The sequence below is a fragment of the Ambystoma mexicanum genome, chromosome 8 (assembly GCF_040938575.1).
Source record: "Ambystoma mexicanum isolate Mex_15411 chromosome 8, UKY_AmexF1_1, whole genome shotgun sequence".
Taxonomy (NCBI): Eukaryota; Metazoa; Chordata; class Amphibia; order Caudata; family Ambystomatidae; genus Ambystoma; species Ambystoma mexicanum.
This window is the reverse complement of record NC_090929.1, coordinates 386,075,642-386,100,535: the sequence shown is the minus strand read 5'-3', so window position 1 is coordinate 386,100,535 and position 24,894 is coordinate 386,075,642. Positions and strand designations below refer to the sequence as shown.

At 43.6% G+C, this 24,894-nt stretch overlaps 1 protein-coding gene across 13 annotated transcripts in view; it reads left to right on the top strand.

Moving 5' to 3' along the window:
• The window catches only part of GRIN1 (glutamate ionotropic receptor NMDA type subunit 1), a 1,139,664-nt gene that overhangs the window by 277,991 nt on the left and 836,779 nt on the right, over window positions 1–24,894 (top strand). For 11 of the 13 annotated variants that reach the window (XR_011268541.1, XR_011268543.1, XR_011268542.1 and 8 more), the window contains exons 4-5: window positions 11,918–11,980; window positions 12,660–12,760. Coding sequence is in view for 9 of the 13 variants with exons in the window: in XM_069609856.1 (XP_069465957.1) it covers window positions 11,918–11,980; window positions 12,660–12,760 (164 nt within the window). In the remaining 4 variants the exon portion in view is untranslated. The remainder of the gene's footprint in view (window positions 1–11,917; window positions 11,981–12,659; window positions 12,761–24,894) is intronic. The other 2 variants (XM_069609859.1, XM_069609857.1) reach the window with 1 other exon arrangement.

The following is a 24,894-nucleotide window of genomic DNA, read 5'->3' as shown; positions in this document are numbered from 1 at the left end:
CCGTTCATTGAGTTAACATTAACTCGAATGTACTCCTGTGTTGCTGCATCTTGAAAGATCAAAGAAAGCAGCAAACGAATGGCCTACATAGTGATTTCATTGCAATTTCAAATTATTTGTGAAACGATTTTACTGAAAACAATGGAAACATTAAACCTACACCCAGGGTCGGACTGGCACAAGAAATAGTCTAGGCACCTAAAAAAAAGTGGCCCGCTCCGTGCCTCAAAAAAAGTGGTCCTCAAACCATCACCCGTGAATCATGTCAATTCACGACTTTACAGAAAACGCTACTTATGGAGGGTTGATGCGTAACGATCAGCAGAGGCACATTACCAGGAGGGTGGGTGGTGGACGAGGACACAGTGGGCAGTGGCACAATATATGTTAAGTCTGGCACGACACTTCCCAGCACAAACTGGACGGGAAGAAAGATGCATTTCTGAGATGCTATTTGCTTTGTTGGAGTTAAGGAAAAACAGAGGCCAGGTTAGGTGTTAACGTCCATCACTGAGTGCATGCATTACAATAGAATAGACTTTGGTAGCAAGCAACTCAACTTTGGCTGCAAGAAGGAGGTTGCCACCCTCATCAGTGAGGCGTGCACTATTGCCATCAGGATCCAGTCTGTTTCAAATAGAGGTATCATAGCCTGGCAAACAGTGCCCCCTGCGACCAGGCAGAAATATTCAACCGCTCACACTCGCACAGACACAGTGTGCTCCTTTTAGGAAGCAGCACAGTGTGTGCCCAGTGCCACCATTGAAAAGCAGACAGTTATCTTTAAAATTAGGAGGCGCTAGTTTATTGACCCTGAATTATTATTGGACCCCTACGGTCCTCTCCACCCCGAAGGCCCAGCCTCTCTCTGGGGATAGATTCCTGCAACTATGGGATGGATGAATCCACTCACTGGGGTTTTTATTTTACCCATGTCAATGTGTGCACTGGAAAATTCCGACATGGCAAAAACTTTTATTTTACACCTAAGCCTAACAATGTAAATATATTTCTGGGTTCCTCTCATCATGCTGCACTTGACAAACTATGTCCCATTTCGGCACAAGGTTGCTCGTCCAAATGGCAATTTTTTGCAAATTTACTCAATAATCAGAAGAATTATCAACCCAAACATTTCTATGCTGATATCTAATTTAATAGGCTACCACCTCCCCGACATCCGGCCTCAGGACATTTTTTGGGGAGCTAGGAAAACATTGTAAGTTGTAGCTTGAGTTCCCAAAGTGGTATTTTGGTGGAAGTTGTGGAAACAGAACGACCTTGGGATAAGCTCTAGAATGATAGTTGAGTTATTTTTTCTGCGATGTACATGTCTCAAGAAAATTGACAAAATATGCTTTTCCATGCATATCTACAGCAACATAACTACAAACATATCATTTTAACCATGAAACAGCACACTGGGTTTCATTTCTTGTTAAAGGTTTCGTTTCCCTTCTGAACAGGACATCTACTCCATTGTTGACTTTTGCCTGGTGTAAAGTCATCAGTCTTTTGTTCTCCCAAGGCTAATGGGTGATCTGTTGCTTATTTTCGATAGCAGCCCCATATAAATTCCCTCCTGGTCACTAGTGTGTTCTAAATAGAAACTGAGCCCTTCTCAGGAACTAGAAACGTAAGTCATGTCTCTAGAAACAGGCCCTTATGTTTGTGAAGGTTACATTTCCTTGGGCACATGATACCTTCTGTTTATTTTTAATATAAGTGTGTCTTGCCACCACTGTTCCTTTTCCCATCATGATATGTTTGCATTTCTCTGGCAAGGAAACCTTTGACTCCATGTATTCATTTCAAGCTGCAAAACACACACATTTCCATAATCACAGTTGCTGTGCTTTCAAATGCCCCACTTTAGGCATTAGTCACCTTTAATAAACAAGTGGCCTTTATTTTTGGGCTTTATCACTCCCATGCAAGGCCCACTTAGTGTTTTTTCTTTCTTTGAAAACAGCATTTTAAGAAGTGGCAGATAAGAGTGAAATGCTGCCTTTGCAGTTTGGCAGTCACCTGTGGGTGTTTTCAAAGCTCTGCATTTTTAGGCCCAACGTGGCCAAATGCATTGTCCTTTTTCTTGGCAGACTATATCCCATACTTATAAATGTATTGTAGGTCACCAAGGCTGGAGCCAACTCTGAAACTGGAAACGAATACCCAAAAGGGAAGAATATACAAGATAAACCTGTCTGTACCTAGCTTGAAAAATAGCATTATTGTCTGCTGTAGAGGGGGGGCATGCACATGTATAAGCCCCTACTGTACATAATGCATAGGTCGAAAAGATGTTTTTAAAAAATAACTTTTTACTTTACCCTTGGTGGAAGTGATATTTCAAAAATACCTCTGAAAGCATTCCTGAAATAGCATCCCTGCTGGCGGTAAACCATGAATTGGGTCAATTTTCAGAAATACTACCGACAATGGTGGTAACTTTCTCCAGTGGTATTTTATTTAAAAAAGCTGTCCAACTCTAAAATACCCCTTTAGTTTGTAGTCTACTAAGTCTACTACTAATTTAAACTCGATTTTCACATTTTTCTGTCAGTGTTTTCAAATGTGCCCGAAAGTGAGTGCCACAAACAGTCCAACAGTCATTTCTATAACCAAATAACATTCATAGATGCCATTCCGTGTGCTTGTAAATTATTTTTGTAGTGAACTCACTAGTGATCAAGAGATTCACCAGAACATAAGGGAAGTATTCTTATGGAATGAAAATGGGCACACACTCTGATAGTATATGGACATGTATTTCCTTGGCAAGTAGGAGTCAAGATAAGCTGCTGAGGATTGTAACATATAATTGGTGTATGGGATGAAGTAGTACCAACCTTACCACCCAGGGCCATAGAAGCTGTCATTTGAAACTGTAGATTACCGCTGGCAGTATGACCATGCACCCCCGGCCTAGCCTCTAACTCACTCAGTAGGGAAGGCCACCCAGACATATCTGCAACATCAAGGCGAGTGTCTCACACCATCTACACAGAAGCTGAGCAGGCCTTGCAGTACTCTATTCCTCTGAGGTAGGCTGGATTCTGAAGAAATATCTCCTTTTCAATTATTTTATTTTACATATTGGAGCTCTGGTTCAGGGAGCAACCGCATAGCCAGCTTTGGGGGAAATGACCCCTTTGGTCTCTTTCCCAGCACCCCCTTGTTGTCAGAAGCACTTGATGAAAAAAAAAAAAATTTCAATTAAGAAATTTAGGAAGAATCTTTTTTAATTTTAAAGTGCAAGTGAGTTGCTTGTCTTCAGGCTGAGGCATCTCCTCTGGGAGTATGGACTGGGATGAGGAAGAGAGACGAGGAGGTAATGAGTCAGCTCAAGAAGAGTAACACATTGTGTCAAAATTGCCATACTCTGATTGCCCTCAAATCAAGAGGAAGGTCTTTCTAAGGAGAACTGGAAAGAGCCAAAGGACTTCTGGATCTCCTTGGAATTGCTTGTTAGAAATACATGCACACTGATCTGGTTGTGAATAAGACACATCTCCATGTATCCTTCTACCCTTCTGTCCCACTTCTACCCTCTATTTCACCCGTCTCAGTTTGTGTCTCTTTTACTGCCCTCTTTCCTTCACTATTTTAATTGCTATCCCTCCCTCTACAGAGGTCCTTCTTTGCTATCTTCCTCCTCCTTCTGCTTCTAGTTTCCTCCTTACCCAGTCTGTCCAACTGCTATTCCTCATTGCTTTCCTACAAACAAGGACATTACACTGCAAACACACTGCGCTTCCATGCACCCACGAGTCATCCGTGTCCACCCTGCACATTTCACCTGCGCCCTTGATGCGTTCTGATCAATTGCAGCCCTCTATAGCATCTCTATTGGATCCTGGTCTTTTAGGATAATTGTTTAATACCAGTTCCGGAATGGCTCAAGGTCAGGACACTATTGCTCTGTCGTTTGTCCTGGGACCTGAAAGTGCATATCTGCTGTTCCAAATCCTTGCACTTTTTAAGGAGTCAATCTGCCTCCTTACGCAAGTAATTGTTTTCATCACCCATTTTATTAATCCCATTTTGCATAACTTCCCACTGGTCTTCGCAGATCCAGGATGAATTACGAACTGCATTGGGTTGCAGGCTTGCATTGTGCAGCAAATGTTGCTGATAAAGGTGCATGTTCTGCCTTTAGCAAAGAAGAACATGGACGCTCTGCGGACCCTTTCAAGCAAAGAAAAATTGTGCTCATTAGATTTCAGCAACAGAAAAGTAGGTCAGCCATTCACTGAAGAAACACCCGAGAGAAACAAAGGAAGTGTTGCTTTGTACAGCTGAATGGAGATCTCTCTGAGCTCTCGCGCTTTAAACATTCTTAGTGATGTACATGGTTCTTATTTTATAGATTTTATTCTGTAAAATATTAATCTAACACCATCTCTAAAGGCAGTGAACTAGCCTGCCAGAAAATCGAGAGATACTGAAAGGCCGACTGGACTACGGAGCACTCAGTCCATGACATGCTAATCTGACATGACTGACTCTGTCACAGGCCTGCTTGCCCCTCAGAAACAGTTGATTTTTGGGAATATGCCGTTTCCCAGAAGACCACTCACTCTTTGCTCATTTTGTGGGCAAGTGAACTGCAACATTCTAACACTGACTTCATCAGTTGTGCAGACATGGCCAAGGAAGCAGCTGGTCTTGGCCAGGGTTTACCAGAAGCATCGCTTTTCTAAAACGTAATATTTCTGGTACAGGAGAGTGCATGCTAACTGCTTTGTAGAGCACTTTCTTTAGTTCTGCAGCCGTTCTATGATTGGTTGGCGAATAAATCTATAATCGTGCTGGCACAAAAGGGCTGGATTATCATAGAGCCTGGTATGGGCTCCCCAAAACTAGGATGCTATATTAATAGACGATCATTCTTCTCCAAGATCTGAGTCATTTTGCACTGCAAGGATATAGGCTATTGTTTCCAACAGGAAACAAAAGGCATGCCGCTCATACTTTGCTGCCCTATGAAGGAAACCGGGCATGTATAGTGCATGGCTGTGTGGCGTCACATAGTAAGGTTGCACCTGGACATTTTATCTGATGCTGTCAAATTTATCAAAATGACTTAGGGCCCATGAGAATTATTTGAGGCTACCTTTGTATTTGCCACAAATGTGCCATAGCAAGGGAGCACCAACTTAATATCAACAGAGCCACCCCACAGACTGTAAAATGGCGGTCGATTTTCTGCCTCAAGTAAATCCTTTAGTTTCACATGACCTGGTGATATATGTTGCAGCCTTGCCAGAGAATTCTGGTAGGGCATTCAAAGCCATGTCCTTGAATGCGAAAGGCAGCCTCTTAATAGGACAGGCAGCACATGGTCGTCTTATTGGCGAGGGAGGTAATTCCAGAAGCCAGAAGAAACCATAACACATCTGAGATTGACGCATGGGAGAATTTGAATCCTTTGCTGTCTATTCTTTCCGAGAGAAAACGTATCGCAAAATCTGTCTCCTCTCCTCTTCTGTTATTAGGCAACGATGCTATTATATGCGTGTGATAAAAGGGGCCGGCTAAATCTGGCCGTCTTCATTCCGCGGGAAAACTACATGGAGAATGTGCCCTTTGCCAGCCAAGGAGGACCCTGCTTCTGACTGACGAGAGAACCGTGGAGTCATGCATGGCGGCTGTTTTAGAACAAGTTAGTGCCCCAGCAGCCACGAGTTTCTTGAATGAAAGCATAGCTGCTTATATTCTCCTCCATTCCCTGACTCCCAATATCTTCCCGTGGCAAATGTAATGTTTACACTGTGCAGCCGAAGACAGGCAGGAAGGAGCCCCTTCCCAAGTGTTAGGTGGGACCCTCCCATGTGTGTTGCCCCTTTAAGGGGATGTGTCCCTCCCCCGTGTATTGCCCCTTTAAGATGGGCCATGACGGTGTCATGGCCCAAGTTAATAAAGGGAGCCCCTGCAGGCACGTGAAACAGAACGGCTGCAGACTCCATGAGAGGTTGGTCTGAGTCCGTGTCTCCTTTACTGATGTAGGCCGGAGGCCTACCCGTGGAGGCACAGGCCTGCAGGTCCTGTTGCCATGGGACCCCTTGGCCAGGACGGTGGCCTAGGTCCGCATGGTCAGGATCCTGGCAGGATGTGCCCCCACCCCGAGGGCGCTGGTGTCCCATAGCGCCGAGGGGCCTGCCGGATGGACATGGCAGGCCCCAAACTCCCACAGGCGCGGGGCCTGTTTGGGTGCTGTGAGGAAGCAGCAACCCCGGGGTGCCTGCCGGATGGACATGGCAGGCGACCCCCAACAATGTGCTGTGAGGAAGCAGCACCCCTGTGTCGCCTGCCAGATGGACCTGGCAGGCGACCCCCAACACCAAGTCTCCTTTCTGTTTCTATGGCCTAAAATCGCTGATTCTCAGACATGCTCCACCCCAACAAGCCCTTTTCAGTTGGCAATACTATTTTTGGGGGTCAGACTTGGGGGCGTTTGTTGCATTATGAATCAGAATTCAATGTCCTGAACTGTAGGCCATTAAATCAGGATTTGTATTTTGCTCAGAGTCAGACTAGAGGGACACACCTATAGTGTTATTATAAAGAACGCACTAACATACACAAAGCGAAACAAAGGTCTAAACATGACAAATTTCCATATTGCCCTGGCTCTTCTAACCATGGAGCCAGAATTGCAATAAGAATCATTTGCAGCTGTAAAACAAGTAACAGAAGAATGTGTATTGGGTGGGATGAATTTGCGTTGCCTCCATGCACCTACTATAAGTGGCCTCAGGGTACTAAGATGGCGCAGAACAATCCCATGAACCAGAAACTAATGAGGGACTTGACAGGTTATAAAGGACAACGAGGTGACCTTTCAAAACGCGGTTTTCTTGGTGAACAGGTTCCACGTGGTGGTTTGACATTGAGGAAGTGCCATCTTTTAACAATGATATTAACATTTTAGAGGATTTCAACATTGCGTTCCGCATGGGGCATTTGTCACATCGATTCTTAGAAACTCTGCCAGCATACTTTATTCCAAAATCACGGCAAAGCAAGTTGCTCACAGAGTAGGCCTACATTGCCCATAGGACAACTCCCCCAAGCTGCCTTGCAGGCATTCATCGCCCGCAGTGCCGGCATGGAGATGGCGGAAAACCAAAACATCCCATCTTTCAAACTTGAGGATAAAACGTCCCAAAGTACTCACTTCTAGGTACTTGGCCTGTTGTAACCTGTGCACCACACAATCAGGCACCTTGCACCAGCCTCAGGATGGCGAAGACAAAGGGCCTCATTACACGTTATGCGGTAAACCATGGTGCTATTAGCACCATGGTTGCCGCCGGTACCATACCGGTACCACCATGGAGAAAAGGGGAATTACCACCCTATTCCAAGGTTGGCAGGGGGGTAATTCCCCCTTTCTCCATGGCCCTTCCCCATTCCCATTTTTGCCCTATAGGGCTCAATGGGAATGGGGAAGGGGCTAATTACGGCACCGCAAATTGCGGTACCGTAATTAGCACCAAGGTCCCTTTGCGGGTACCAACTTTAACGGCTGGTCTACACCAGCCTTTAAGGTCGGGTCCCGCAAAGGCACCTCGGAGTAAGGCGGTAAGGGTTTACCGGTATAGGTGCCTACCGTGTAATGAGGCCCAAAGTCACGATTCCAGGCAGCAAGGGTGCATTTGAACGTCACATGTGTAATGGGCAACACATGTAATTAGGCTGGCTCCAATGGAAACACGTGTTTATGTCACTGCTAATTAGGTGCAGTGAAGTAAGGTAGACGTTTGAAGGAGCAGCCGGGGCAGCCTTTCAACCTTCTTTAGGGCCCTGATGTAAATCAGTGATGCTTCGGGAAAGAAAAGCAGCCCCAGGGAGCAGACACGTATATGCCGAGCAAATCCATCCGCGCCGCAGTCTACTTCGCATGGCGAAGGAGGACGCACGCATGTCAATCCTTTCTCATGTGTCATCCATCAGGGTATTCCTTTACCCTCTCAGACCACATATTCTAGCAGACATTCTGCCTAAGGTTGCCCTCTGTCTCCCAGAGAACATTCTTAATGCTAGGCACCTGGCGTGTGCGTGGCACTTTGGACATGTGGCATGGGGACACTGTTCGGTGCCACCTCCTCCGGTGACTTGGCATCTCAATGGTTCCTAAAAGCACCCGTCGCACATACAATGTACGTTTTTCCAGATCTTGACATTCTCGCTGAGAAGTTGAATCATCAACAGAGCACATCGCAGATGGAGGGGGGGGGCAATACATAGAAGCTGAACTTTGTCATGCCCATGAATCAGCTTTCACAAAATTACAACACGTGTACGACTTGAACTCATTCACACGCACACACATTCCCAACATGCCAGGGACATTTTAGACAGGTGCATCCCATAATATTTCTCCAAACTCCCACTGAATCCTTTGTTCCCTTCTCTCCAATGTACTCCTAAAAGGAATGTACATTTGGAATATTTAATTATTTAAAAAAACTCACATTCATACTGTCAGTGCACCCAACGTTTGTGCATCACACATTGCTCGCACTCTGCTACCCCTTTACCCAATCGCCTCTACATAGAGCCGAAGGTGCATTATGACTACAGAAGGCACCAATTAGTACAAATATAGCACATGTTTATTTTCCAATCTGCTATGGCCAAGCTCTAGCGATCACGCATATTTGGTGTTTCCAGTTGGTGATTTCAGAATGCCATACTGTGCTGATGGTTTGCCATTTTCTTCAACCACATCCATACCGTATATTAACTAAGAGGAAGAGCGAACCAACACAGCTAAGTAGGCCAACTTAACCAATCACTGTTTCTAAACTTTGTGTACACACCATCGGACGGAAGCAGTCCTCAGACGTCATTCTGTCGTCCTTACTGCTGGCAATGCTGGTGGGGCAGGACTCAGCAAACGGTTTAGGGGACTTTTCCCATTGGGAGGATCTCTAAATGTTACATGGAACCCCACATGTCAAGTATCCCCCGTTTATTTGGTATATTCTGCTATTACGATAGCACGATATGCATCACTGTCTGGCACGACCGGGTAGAAATACAAAAAGTAACAGAGAACACATTTTAATAGTTAGTGATAGCTGCCTCAGATGCAGTCAGAATTAATCCATCATGAATGTTGGGTGACAACTCCAGGCCACGGGGTGTGCATCGAGAGTTATTGCAGTTAACTTTGCTTTTGCCCTTTAAACAAGACAATAATAGTGGGATATTATGTATCTTGAAGTCACAACTTCAACTGCAGCAAGTTACCCCTGGAGCCCCCCAGCCCTAAAAACAGACCCCAAACGACAGTATTCAACCCGCTTGCATTTACACCAGGTCGCGTGAAGCACCGATGATATCTCTAGGGTGTGGCACCCCAGATCGCTCTCTCTTGCGCTCAAACAGCTCAAACAGCTCAAACTGGCTGGGACGTTGGAGTCTGTTTTTGGAGCTGGGGTTCCTCTGTGCAGTCATGCTGATTAAGTCCGTAGTTGAAATGTCACAAGAGTAATGACAATAGCTAGCATCTGAAACGTAAGCATAGTGTGGGCAGGTGAACTGAAATAACATGTTGAGGGGAACAGACAGGGTTGCCCCACTTCTTTTTGACAGTGCTTGAAATGGGACGTTGTAGTGCAGGCATTGGTGCTCTCACAGTTCCTCGTTCAACCTCAGCAGCGTCAGAGCGATCCCTCTAAGAGGAGGGCCGCCCCGCTGGAAAATGCAGACAGGGTCCTACAAAAGCAGAGACTCCTCCATCACAAACATAGTATTGAGAGACCTCTGGAAGCTCCTCCCTCGCCCAGGAAATGTGTAGAGTATACCCACGAAGACGATTCCGTCCAAACACAATACATGTGTTTATTGTGTTCAGCTGAAGGTATAAACACGCTGATGGTGAGAAACGAACAGGCAATTCATGTACGCCAGAGCTTCACTTAAACCAAAGCATGGCGGGGATTCAGTTACGTAGCTAGATAATTGTTTTTAGTGGTTTCTTGCATTTTTTCAAACGCTCGTGTCCCAGTTGTATGGGTAGAATATTCCATATCTTGTCAGCCTCAACAGCGAGGCTCTTTCCAACTGCGGAGCTTGGGTTGAAACAAGGGATGCGCCCCGGGTTTGGTGATTAGGGGAGATTTGCATAATCGGCTAGGCTGATATTTGGTGAATTGCTGTGTAAGGTATTTAGGCGTATTATACTGAAGGCGATGATGGTTTAATACTTCATCCTTAAACGCATATCGTGCTACATTAGTTTGAATAATTTGAAGTTGGTGGTCGAGCTTTAAAGGAGCACTCATGTAGAGATAGTTGCCACAGGCCAACCTGGCTCTGACAATTGCTCTGGTTGTTGTGCTAAGGTGGGCTTCTGGGTAATAGCTGGCTGAGCTCAACACAGAATTAACGTTTGATGGCATACTCCGATGGGTGTTGAATGTGATGGGGCCCTGTTCTAAAGAACAGGTACAGTCCCCATTGAGAGTATTGGGGCCTTTTTCAATGTATCGTTTCTGTTCAAATGAACGTTTTGACTCGCTTTTCATAAGTGCACATACAAGTCGTATTAAATATGTTGGAGCTTAACTGGAAGTGCATGTTGTTGAATCTTATTTAAAGGGGCTAAGCCCATTCCAGAAGTGCAAGGACTGTCTAATCAAATGTATGATGGCAAGTGCCAAAACTATTTCAATAAAGAAATCACGAGGTTGGCATTATCCTGCCGGTAATTGTGCCGGGATACCGCCAACACAAATAGCGTTACCGCTACTCAGTCCGGCACTATTAGCACCGGATCACGATTAGTGATAAGGCAGTAAATCCCCATTCCCCATTGGATCCAATGGGTTTGGTGTGGTGCAATTAGCGCAGCACAATTAGCTCTGCGATAATAGCTCCGTAAACGGTCAGAAAGGGGACATTTTTGCCACCAGCAAGAAGCTGGAGGTAAAAGTCCCGCTTTCCACCCAACTCATGATTGGGCCAACCCTTAAATGCAACGGTAATAGTGTTATTGCTGAATTTAAGGGCTACTGCCCAACTCGTCGTGTTGCCGCTGACAAGGCTTAATGCTGCCCTTTGGAATATATTACGTCTTGTTAGGAACGGCCCTAACTTGCCTGTTACATATATTGGGACCCTGAACGGAAGTGTCCGTACAGCTCTACAAACAAATCCTATTTTCATTTTCAGATATGCAAATATCAAACCACTAAAATTATTGGGGCTATGCTGAAAAATGCTATAATTACCCATTAAAATATTGAGCCTCATCCAATAAGTGCTGATATTGCCCCATTGAAATTCACAGGATTTCCATGTACTTCCTGTAGAGGTTTTGGGGCTTATTCTTAGCTGTGCAAGTGTTGCCTAATTACAGTCAGTAGGGTACCTTTTCAAAGTAATAGCATTGCCCTAATAAAATTATTGGGGCCCCGGTTAAAAGTATTGATGTCCCTTCGAGGAGTGCCAACACTTCTCTAATGAACATTTTGGAGTACTGCAGAGAGGACCAGTGCTGTTTGTGTGAACACATTGAGAACCTGCTAAGAAGTGGTAGTGCGTTCCTAATAATTATGTATGGGGCCCTCCTATCAGAAGTGTCAGTACTGCCATTTTAAAAGCACCAACATCTGTTTGAGAACAGCCAGTTCTGTACTATAAATATATTTGGCAGTCTTAAAAAGTGTGAGTCTTCCCATTTTAAGCACTGTCTTTCAGTAATTGGGGATCTCTGTGTTGAGCCCCCTAACATATTCTGACATCAGTAGTGCGTTTTTGCAAGCTCCAGTGTTATGTGTACCCTTTTAGCGAACAGTGGAGAAAGGAGGTGGATGTTGGATTGCTTTACTACACGTCATTTTCAACTGTTTATAATATTCTTCTGTGTCTACATATTTTCTCTGTGCACATTATTCATCAGAGTAAAAAAAGGAACTATGAAAACCTCGACCAACTTTCCTATGACAACAGGCGTGGACCTAAGGTATATATGCATGGAAAATGCACGTCGCCCATCAAGTCTAACTAGCAAAATGACAAATAACCACAGCCACCCCAAAAAAAATCCAAAAAATCCCCAAGATCCATGACTGTTTCCGGAAGCACGTCTTTTATGTTGAGATAGTTTTGGATTGAACTTGAGAATGGATACCCAAAGACAAAATGGTCCCGCTTCCCTCCCCACCCTACCCGGACCGTCGCTCCAAAATGATTTCTTTTCAAGGATTGCATGTGAATCAATTATTAACTTGCAAGTTTTTTTTCTTTGGAAACAAAATTTCTTTGATGTAAGATTATCACTTTTACTCTCAAAGGTAAAAAAACCTGTGCAATACTTGTTTTTTTAATTAGTTTTTTAATTTTCTTCTTTGATTTTTTTTCTTTTTTATAAACACTGATTTGACTTTTTAACTGCATTTTCCAAACTCTTTTTTTTCTGATTATCTATAGATTGCACGCCTCTTTTTTTTTTGGTTCTTGACTGACTTCAATTTGCATGCACAGTGCAAAAAAGGGAAAGAAACAGTCAGAGGACTAGATAAAATTATCTAGCAAACTGAAATAAAAATATATTTCTTTGGTACCAATAATCTAGCTAGCATGGCTCACGCTAGGGGATATTTTTCTACTGCACTAATTCATTTTGCTCACACTAATCGCAGGCTGAAAAAGTGCTCCAGTTTAACCCCGGCATCAAAAATGTGACCTCATTGCTGTTGGAAGCTAAAGAGTTGGAAGCAAGAGTCATCATCCTCTCAGCAAGGTAGGATTTCTATATTTTTCTAAGTGAAATGCTGAAAGTAAAGTTTTCTTGGTTTTAAATAGTATCACTAGCTGAAAGTGTTAAACATATGCTAGCAGATTTCTTGTACAGCAGTTGGCACTGACATTCTTTTTTTTTGTTTAAGTATATTTATTATTAAATACATTGGCATACAAGGCTGAACTGAAAAACATACAAGGTAGTCGTTCAATATAAATATCTTATAAATAGAGAAACATTTTCCAATGTAAGTTAATAATAGATGGAAAGCCTAGTATGCAAAACCGACCAAGATACATCATAATGCATAAATGGGACCATTTATGAAGCTTTTCAGAATAAACTAGTAAGAGTATACTATGTATATCATAAAACTTGAAAAAGATTCAGATCATACATACATGACAAACAGGACAGACAGTAACATAAGGGAATGGGCGGACATCATGTAACTAGCTACTACAATTTAAGGGCTAGGTAATACATTATTTAGATACTCAGTGAATTACCTCCATTTCAGTTCATGTTTACTTAGTAAGAGTGGAGATGACACATTACAGTTTTCCATTCTATGAATATTACAGATAGAGTTCCACCATGTTTTACAATTCAATTTTTTAAGGTCTTTCCAATTTGAAGTTATAGTTTGGATAACTATTGCAATAAAAAGATCAAACAGATAACCCTTGTTTCTTTCAATGGTGGGTTGAATAATTGAGCTTCCTAGGTACAAAAAGGAAATACAAAGTTCTTGCTGCAATTGAAAAATGGACTTTAGCATATTCCATACATTTTTACAGAATAGTTTAGTATGAATACAGTCAAACACTAGATGTCTAAACAAGCCTTTGTTTCCTAGGTAACTCCAGCAATTTTAGTCCTGAGTGTGAACACTTTAGAATAGGATTAATGGAGTTACAAAGGCCCTCTGATGAAAGAAATATGGAGTTTGGAGCAAACCTGCCGATACAGTAACTTTGGGAATAATTCTCCATATTAGAGGCCATCTCGCTCGTGAGTCCATTAGTGAACAGTCCATCTTTCATTCCAGTTGACTTTTCCACAGAGCTTCATCTTTCAATGTAGATATGAGTGCTTTATAAAACATAGAAGCATTGAAGTCTTTATTGAGTATTTGTTGCATTTTGTTTTCTTAATATAGGTTATTGCCATGTACCAATTTATCATAGTGAACCACAATCGCATCTACTAGAGTTAAGTACTGGGCCATAAATGACTTAGGAATGTGATATTTAATAACCATTTCATTAAAAGTAAGAGGTATTCCATTTGCAAATAATTGTCCCACAAATGTAATACCATGAGAGAGCCATGGCTTCCAATATATTGTTTTTTTTTTATTAATCCTGATTAATGGATTCATCCAGATATATGTGGATATGAATTGAGATGATTTAGAGCTAACAGACAAATAGAAATCAACTGGAGCTATTGCCATTTTTATAGACTTTAACCTTCCCCACCATGACAAAAAAAGGGGACCATGAGCTGGTAAGATCTTTGACTTTAGTAAGGATATTATTGGTATTTTGTTTTATTGTATCTTTAATAGATGAGGTTATTGTGATCCCTAAGTATTTGATCCCAGTAGGACACCATTTCATCCCCAGAACAGAACAGTGGTGTATGGTGCAATATATACTTAGTGGCAAGACATCTAATTTTTCACTGTTAAGTTTATAGCCTGATTCAAAGGAAAACTGTGTGATGATGGTGAGTAAATGATTAAGACGGGTGTCTGTTACCTGTAATAGGAGCAAAACATCATCTGCATTTGCAGCTGCTTTAACATGATTGCGATCATGTTGAACTCCCACCACATTTTCATTTTGTCTGATAGCTTCTAAAAAAGGTTCTAGAGCCAGGATAAAAAGAAGAGAGGAGAGAGGGCATCCCTGACGAGTTCCTCTACTAAGGGATGCATGCAATTTTCGTTTTGCCTTTCCGTTCCTTCTTTGTGTTCCTCCTCCTCCTTGTTCTGCTTCAAGCTTTCCTTCTTTTCAACTGCTTGCTTCCAAACTGCGGCACTCTTTAACTTTGGACATCCGTTTTTGTGCTAATCCCTTACTATTTAAAAAATTGTTAAAACTCCCTCTCCTTCATCTTTCTTTTTCTGAACTCTTTTGGTGATTCATTTTTGTGACCTTGTTTATTGTTATACCGATCTTAAATTTGTGAAGTACTTTGGGTTAAAGCGCTATATAAATCCAACAAATGAATAAATAAATAGAATGCAAATTTAAAACCAACCCTCTCTAGAGAGTACATCTGCAGTGCGGGTCAGATGACCATTGGTCTCCATATGTGAAAGGCGGGGTTAGGAGGGGAACAAAAAATGGGACATGTGGGCAAATATCAATCTGGAATGTATATTAACTTTGTACCCGAGTCAGTCATATAACTCTAGGAATGGGCCGCATCTGGCCTGGAATGAGTCCAGGACTCCTCTGTCGTTGTTCTTCCTTCCTAACTGACCACACTTCCCAAGTCATCCTGGGCATCTTTCCCTCTCCTTCCTTCTCCACCTGTGGTGTCCCCCAGGGTTTTATCCTCTCCCCTTGGCTCTTTAACATCTGCCTTGCTCAGCTTGCACGCCTCATCTCCTCATTTTCCTCCAACTTCCAGTGTTATGCAGACAATACACAACTCTATTTCAAAAATCCTTCTGACTCTCTGACCGGCTCCCTCCTTCTTCCCTTCACTTTGGCCTTCCTCCTTGGGCTCTCCCCCTGCTCCTTCTTCTGATGCCAGAAACCTTGGAGTCATCTTCAACTTCTCTCTGTCCTTCCTCCCTCCCTCACACTCAGGACATTGCCAAGAAGCCCTACTTTCAGCTCTTCCTTCTCAAAGGAATTCTCCCTTTTCTCAGCTTCCCCCAGAGGCTCCATGTTAAGGAGCCATGGTTCTATCTAGGCTTAACTATTGCAATAGCCTCCTCCTTGGGCTCTCCCCCTGCTCTTTCTTCTGAAGCCCGAAATCTTGGAGTCATCTTCGACTCCTCTCTTTCCTTCATCCCTCACACTTAGGACATTGCCAAGAAGCCCCACTTTCAGCTCTTCCTTCTCAAAGGAATTCTTCCTTTTTTCAGCTTTCCCCAGAGGTTCAATGTTACTCAAGCCCTGGTTATCTCTAGGCTTGCCTATTGCAATAGCCTCCTCCTGAATCTACTTTCTTCCACTCTGCAACCTCTCCAGCTAATCCAGAATAGGGCTTGAGACTTATCCTTGGCCTTAAGCCCAGGGACCGCATCTCTCCTGCCATAAAATGTCTTCACTGGCTCCCTGTTGCCGCACTGATTTAATTCAGACCGGTCTGCATCATCCACAAGGCTGCCTGGGCCCGGGCACTGCACTATCTTCAACTTTATCTTACTAAATACTCTCCATCTAGACCACTATGTTCCTCTGGCATCAACTCTTTGTGTGTAAAGCGGTTTTGATAAACAGAGGGTAGGTCGTTGATCGCTTTCCTCAGCTGGCTCCCTCCTATGGAACAGCTCGCCCTCCCTTTATGTCTTGAGGAGGACTTTCTAAAATTCTGGAAGCTCCTCAAGAGTTTCCTCTTTATCTCCTCCTTCCCTTCTTCTCTCCTCTGCTAATCTCACAGTTGCTGTGATTGGTTTCCTTGGCCCTTATGCATCCTTGGGGTCCTTGACCTCCCACACCCAATCGCCCCAGCTCCTGTCTAGCCTCAGTACTTGTCTTGGCACTCCCTCCGCTCTGGAGGTTCTCACTTACACCTAACTCGGCTCCGGCCGTGTAGCACTCACCATACCACGCACTTCATCTGTTGCTCACCCATGAGCCCAGACACCCCAGTACTTACCCCTTTATCGTCTTCCTTGTTGCACTTGCACGTTCTGGATACTCACAAAGCATGGTAGGATCATCCTTTTTTCCTTTTTCCCTCAACTACTTTAAAATATTCTTTTTTTAATGTGTTTCACTCCATTGTTCCCTCCCTTTGCCTTGTGGGCACTTTGAAACAGTATTTTACTTGCTGGATAAGCGACTAACAAGCAATCAATAAATAAATAAATACATAAATAGATGGTCTTCTCAAAGGTTGACAGTAAATCAAAATCCAATCATCAATGTTGAAAGGACACTTTTCTTCACTAGCATGCATTCCTGAACAGCCAGGCTTTGCTTGTTTCTGCCAATTTGTGTACTACTTTGTTAACAACTAGAATAAAGAACGTTTTTTTGGGCACCACAACTTCCAGTAAGTGTCTTCTCTCAGGCCATTTCATTGGGTAGCTTCATGTGCTAGGTACAGGAAAATAACAGAGAAGGTAGTACAAGTAACATTTGCACCATTTGGAAAGAAAGGGAATCAACATTATATTGAATCGATCAATGATTGTTTGGTCATGACCAACAAAACACATACAAGGTGATTTTGCCAGCAGCAAGATAGATGCCAGCAGCCCATTAAGCCAGCGTATGCATGCAGGTGGGAAACATGCCGCATACACAATCACACGGGAGGCTGCGCATGCAGCATGGTGTTCGGGGTAGCATGCACTGTCAGGAAACTTGCAGTTGCGCATCAGGCAATGGGTACCAGAGGAAAATAAATAAGTGAGTGAGTTGCAGGTGGACAGTGTGGACTTGAGCAATTGAGGAGTGGGCATTCAGCGGAGGAACTCCAAAAAACGAAAAGAATAAAATAAACAGAGCCACTGGCATTTCGTGCATCTGCTGGTCTAACAGTGAACGCAGCATTTGACCAACTCATGTCTTTGCTATAGGCATACTCTTGTATACACATTGTTTGATCAGTGATTTGAAAAGAAGCAGGACACTTTATAGAATGTGGTTGTATGTGTGCCCGAGTTAAAACAAATGTAAATGTAAATAATTAAGAAATATGTGTTCCCTTTAACACATTGTTAATCTGTAAATTATTATGTCCTTTTCTCACAATGCAAATACTTTGAATCGAACATATTTTAATAGATTTGTATATCTGAAAATGAAATCCAGACCGAAATCAAAAGCAGGAACAATATATGCAACAAATGTGTGTTGTATTAACAAATATCACGTTTCTTTTCTTGCCAAAAGAAGAATGCCCCTCTAGTTGACCATCTATGCAAGCCATGTCCACCCTAACAGGTGGGTTCAGGTATACAATAAAAGCATGATCAGCTCATGACAGGGCACTGCGAAAGATAATCTATACATAGATTTGTGAAAGTGTGTTTGTATATTCGGGGTTGGCTCCAGCCCTATAACAGTTGGTGGGCTGAAATTTGGCCCAAAGCTGGCATACCAGTCTGGGGCGTTCTGGCGGTAGTGACATCTTAACCCAACCATTCACCCTGCACTGGGTGGACTCCGACCCTGTGCTATCCATAGAGGCGATTTCCGGAGATTGCTGATTTTGCGATTGTTGGCTCGGGCCCCACAAAAGTTGGTGGGCCAAAATGTTGGCCCGAGGTTGGCATACCAGCCTGGGGTGTACTGGCGATAGTGAAATCAGACCAACCCCACCCATTTGCCCTGCACCGGGCGGGGTCTGGCTCTGTGCTATCAGTATAGGCAATTTTATGAGATTGCCGATTTTGCGATATTTCGCAAAAATAGGAAGTTAGGGCACAATAAAACATACACAAGGCTAAGGCAGACCCCCATGTGCATGTCAGCTACATACCCGAGCAACTCCAGGTGGTACCGCTAGTAATCGATAAAAAGGACACACTTAAGGTACCGAACTTGACAAATGCCAGATTGTGCAATTTAATAAATTTGAGGTTTTCAGGCATGTTTATCGTGTAGGATTATGCTCTGATTTTTCAGCTGGTTTATTGGTTTATTTCAGCTAGTAAGACACACACAACCTAATGCCACCTAGTAGCCATCTCTGGAAGTTCAATTCCAGAGACAGAGACAGCAGTGCATCAAATATATGCACATTAGCTGAAAAGATTTTTTTTTGTTCCATGCACAAAATTGTCATTGTCTAAAGGGCTGCGCAATTTTACAGATAGTGTTATTAACCTGAAACTGATCACACTCCAGAATGCAGAAAAAAATAACTACATATGAATTTCAGAATGATCAGCTGGTGCAGGTTGACATCCTTGAACATTGCAGTATATTAAACAGACATCATCATTATTATGGTGGGTTTAAAATAAAACAAGAAAAGACCCTTCCACCATGAGAGTAGAATACACCATTTCAGCTAATAAGACAGAAATGACACAGCACCACCTAGCCACCACTGAAAGTTCACCTCCAGATATGAGCCACACAGCAATGTATCATGGGTATGCAAATTAGCTGAAAAGCTTGTTTTTTTGCTCCATACAGAAAATTAGTCTTTGTTTTATAGGATAGTGTTTTTTCTACATAGCCTTATCATACAAGATTGACCAAACTAAGAATGCGCCAAACAACCACCCGTGATTTTCACCCTAATTGTTTATTTTCTTACTTTTTGTAAACCCACCATAATACTGATGCCATCTGGAAAACATTCTCCAATCTCAAGTATGTTAACACTACACTGATGATCCCACAGTCAGGGTGAAATGCATTTATGGTTGGCTGTTGCATCCCTCAGAACTGTCAGTTTTGGGTAGGAAGACACCTATGTCTGACCACACAAGCAGACAGCCTGCTAAACCACTGTTAACATAGGAATAGGGGATTCTACACCATCTGGACTCCCCACATCCTTTGATGACTTGAGAAAGGTGGCAATGCTAACGGGCTGTATGATGAAGTGTATTGGATAAGACCAAATGAGAAAGCAAGCAGTGGCTTTTTTGACCATGTTAGCACCATGTGACCTTGGCCGCAAGCACGTGGCAGAAAAGAAAAGTACACGTAAAAAGTAAACACAGAAAGAAAATAAATAGTAAAGTCTTTTTCGGTGGTGATACTCATCTGGTGCCTAAAGTGGGAAGATCGCCACTTCAAAAAGCCAATTTGCAAAGTGAGGTGACATTCTGTGCACTCACCTGTTGGCCAGCACTGATGATCAAGGTCAGCCACAACACCAACAAGGAGAGGGAATCTACAGAGGTCATTGAACCATAAACTGCCAGCATTGGAAGGTGTCCAGGTAGCGAAGACTGTGGCAGAGCTAATGCAGCATAGTGAAGGACCGGAAGCACACAGTTGGCTTGGAACCCGCCCATCTGAGTTTTGACCACCATCCCAAGCTAGCTGGAAAAGGAATACCTGTCAGAATGGAAGGGAGCGGGAGAGAGGCGAGATGAGAGGTGAGTGAGCTCTGTCATTCTAGGGAGCTTGACGGGGATGGCTTAACCCAAACAAAAGATCAGAGTGATAGATTGCAATAAGGTCTGAAGGGCAAGAGGGGACAAGAAGAGTCACAAGCGCCATGCTGTGAAGATGCATAATAATGCTGCTGAAAGAGACTGAAGCACCGTAACAACCAGGAATCCAGTAAAGCCATGGAAAGCTTTGTTTAGAACTCTACCTGCTGGGAATGTGAGACCGGAACACTATAGTGAATTGAACTGTGTTCTGCCCACAATGTGGTATGCTTGGAGTGTTATTCTGAAAGTCTTAGGAAACGGACTTGTCATTTTGCCAGAACCCCAAATGCAGAGAATGAGGATTTGAAATTCAGACCTGTAGTTTTTCAAAAACTGCTCCATGACGGGAAAAGAGGAACGAGAACCTCTTATGTGTGTAAAATCCAGGGGAAGGGAACCATACCCCCTGGACTGGAAAATTGAGTACATTCAGAAAATCAAGGAGAGAAAGAGAACCCACTTGAGTGTATGAAATCCAAGGGAAGTGAACCATATGCCCTGGGTTGGAAAGTTGCATAATGTGGAAAAGCAAAGTGAAAAAGTAGGGAAGTCCTGGCTGGAGAATATACCAGGTGAACTGATTGTAAGTCTGGGACTCGCACCCAAATGTATAAAAGACTGTGAAAGTAAACAACTTCTTGAATGCGGTAAATCCTGGGGAAAAGGAATCATACCCCCCTAGACCAGGAAATAGGATGCTGTTGCAAGTATACCAAGGGGTGAACCATATTCCATGAACTATTGTGTTTGCAAACTATAAAGAGTCTGAATAACTCATTGGAAGAGAAACACCTCCTGAGAATTGTGAGTGTGAACTGAAAGGAACCCGAGAAACTCAGGGGAAGGGGACCCCCGCCTGATACCAACATCCTTTAGTTTCATTGAGGCAAGGAAACCCCTTGTAGGGATAGGGAAAGATAGGTCTTTCTCCAACCCTCTCTCTACTTTAATAAAAGTGTATAACAACCACCAGAATAACCCCTGTATCCGGGTCTTAATCCTGATTCCTTAAATATGGCATCAGAGTGGGATGAGCTCAGCTGATATAACCTGGGAACCCATGAACCAAAAATCCTTAGACTCTTATGATGCTGTTTATGATATTAGTATTAAAGAAGCTAGTGGAACTGAGTATAAAACAGAAGTGTCCCAGAAGAATGAGTTAGAGATATTAAAATAACTCTTCTAGATCATCTTAAGATTCCTTTAAATCAACAAGAACTCCTTTTTAAGGGACACCTGCTAATTGAGGATACTTGTTATCGGATTATACCATCTGTCCCACCACTAAGCTGAATTTAGTAGTGCAACTAGAAATCCTCTTCCCATAGGTTCTCTAGGAATAAAACCTAGCCTTACAAGACCCGGTTCAAAAATTATTAAACTCTGTTCAGTTGCTCCTCAAAAGGGGAGAGTATTGAAATCACAGAACCACCCCAAGAAGGACAACTAGAGGATTAGTAGAGGTTCAAGGAAGAGATCCTTTTCCTTTTTTTTATAATTTTTGAAGCCCCAGTGACCTATTCCAAGGCTAGAATATCCACATTAGATACCTTACTGGAACGGTTGGTGACTCACCAAATTCAGGTGGATAACTTGGTTTCAAACCTGGTTAGAGCAAATGCTTGCTGCCCAACAAAGGCCGATGAATCCTCATGGAGTACATCATCCATATAATGATGGGGAAGACCTTGGACATTTTTTCAATTACAGACCTTGTACCAGATCCTAGAGCTCCATGGGACTGCATCGGTCAATGAAATTAAACAGGATCTTTTGAGGAAGGTAGGTGAAATCAAAAACCTCTACTGACAGAAATTCAGAGAGCTCCATCTGAATCAAGGTGAAACCCCATTGGAATTATGGGTGGGCAAGAAAACATTACCCCAGCTTCTGGAAATCCTAGCCTTAGAACAAATCACTAATTCCCTACCACCCTTTTTACAAAAAGCTATTCTTCAACTAAATAAACCAACCATGGCTATCGGGCTAAGGGGAGGAAAATCAGAAAGACACAACATGTTTTTCACACAATTCTTCTCTGTTAGGGGAGAGGGACCTTCAAAGAAAGGATTCAAGAAATTCCATATAAGGCAGGACTAAATGAACACGAAAAAACAGAGGAAAGAAAACAATCCAGTCCGAAAGAATGGGGGGAAACTAAAGTTGAGTAAGGGAGAAGCACTAGAATTCCCATGATCGTTTGTTTTTCCTGTGGACAGAAGGGGCATATATCACTACACTGTCCCTCCAGAGGACGGACCAGCCAATGGAAATCAGGTGCATAACAGAAGAGGAATGGGAGGAATTAAGATACCCAGAGAAAGAATATTAATTAACCTAGAAACCAAGAGACCTGCAAGGGTCATGTGTGTACATGGGGACCAAGAGATCTGCCATTGAGGCCCAGTGACCGTACAAATCAGAGGTCAGAAAACCCATATAAATTCTGCTATCATCCCTGGGTTACCGGAAGAGACCATAATTGGTACTGATTTCCCAAACCTCAAAAGCCTTATAGAGGAGATTAACCATTTGACCAGCTGATAATCCCTCTGTAGACTTGTGGGAAGGAGGTGAATGTATACCCAAACGATCTGACTGGACTTAGAAGAATGCTGAAATCCTAACTTCCAAACCTGATGGGGAAACTTCCTTGTTAAGGGAAAAGGTATGTGATGAATCTAGCAATGTCATCACTCCCTCTCTGAGCAGGTTCTCTTCCCATTTGGCCAGGGAAAGGCAGCCATTTCTTGATTCTGATCCTGAGGATGGCTGCCTGAGGGAGGACCATATGGGAGGGGACAACCCTCCTGAGAGAGATGGAGGCTCACTGGCAGGAACATAGTATCCTCGCTTTGCACTAAGGGTATAACACCAACTACTTGAATTCTCAAACCTGTATGGCATATGGTGATATAGATCCAGTCCTGACAGTAGGGATATTTATCTATACTTCTTGCAAAAGGACTGAGATGAGGAAGAACATGAGAGCAATGCAGAGCACTGAAGCTGCAGAACTAGAGACGTACTCTAGTGATTGAATGGTTCTGATAGGTGTCGAGACATTTAAAACCTCGGCACCATGAGGAAGAGAGAGAACCTCTACACCTGATGCAGTTTTGGAAGCGAGGAAGAAGCCAGCTGTAGCGGGGAGCAGGAGAGCTCCAACCGGCACGTCACAAGAAGCTCAAAGGTTGAAGGTACATGGAGGTCTGTAGCAGGAGATGCTGTGGAGAGGAGGCCAAGGAATATCGAGTACCTGAGAGTGGATGGTTCGCCAACAGAAGGAGGAGGTGCCCCTCTGGAGCAACTGAGGAGTGCAGAGAATGCCAAAGCCATCAAGAGACCAGTGAGCCCAGAGAGGGGAATTGGGACACTACGCAGCATATACTACATGCTGAGGAGAGACTGTGATATTTGCAGGGCGAATCTGAGCAAGGGAGCTGGAACGCTGGGTGAATTATGGAATGAAAACAAATGAAAGGGTGTTGAAGACCCAGTGGCTGAATGAGTCAGACTGTTACATATGGAGAAGGTCCTGGCAGGAGAGTATACCAGGCAACCTGTTGCGAGTCTGGGACCCACACCCAATCATCAAATTAACAATGTGAAAGACCTGGCACAAGAGTATACTAGGCAACCCGATGCGAGTCTGGGTCCTGCACCCAATCATACAGTAAATATTGTGAAAGCCATGGGCAGGAGAGTTTACCAGGCAACCTGTTGCGTGTCTGGGACCCACATCCAATCATACAATGATTGTGTGAAATCCAGGGGAAAAGGGAATCATGCCCCCGGACCAGGAAATAGGATACTGTGGAAAAGAAACAGAGGGAAGAACCATATCCATTGAATCATTGTGTTTGTAAACTATGAAGAGTCTGAATAACTCAGTGGAAGAGAAACACCCCCTGAGAATTTTGAGTGTGAACTGAAAAGAACCTGAGAAACTTCGGGGAAGGGGACCCCTTCCTGAGGATTGTGGAACTTTGATTATTCGCTTATTTTTGCACCTTTTGGAACTTTGCGTTAGAACTTTGGAAGAAGATAAAGATAGGCAGTTGAAAAACTACACCCCTTTGCACATTATTTTGAGTTTAGCATATATTGGTCAGGTTAGAATTTTGGACACAGGACAGAGAACTCTTTACTTTTGACATTCTGGCACTGGCATCCATTAGTTTCGTTGAGGCAGGGAAACCCTTGTAGCAATAGGGCAAGTAGGTCTTTCTCCAACCCTCTTTTTACTCTATTAGTACTTGGCGAGGGCACAATCAGAATGAAAGAGCCATTCTGATTGGCCCTCGCCGAGGCATTACCCGGGCCGAGATCCTTTGATTCTCGGCCGGGATTCCAGCCGCCTTGTCCTCGCCACGGGGCGTGACAGCCCCTCAGCCAAAAAGGAGGCTTGAAGCAGGGCCATCCCCGCTCCGAGCCTCCCCACGGCTGAAAGGCTGCCTTCACCCCCCCACTGGGGACTCAGGTAAGGCTTTTTTTCCCCTCCTTTCCTCCCTCCTCGTACCACTGTGCCCTCCCCACCCCACTTACCTTCAATTCCTTGGTCCCCGGTGGGGGACAATGGCAGCCTCCAGGCGTGTGGAGACTGGAGCGGGTCCATCAACGCTCCAAGCCTCCACCTGGCTGGAGGCTTCGTCCCCTGCCGGAAACCGCACATTTTTTTTTTCTTTTTCCCTTCCGCCCTCCCAACACCAATTACCTTTTTTTTTGGGAGAGGACGCGTTGGCTTCTGTTTCCAGCGCGTCCACTCCCAATGGCCACCATGGAAAGGGAAACGGAATCAGTTTTCCCTTTC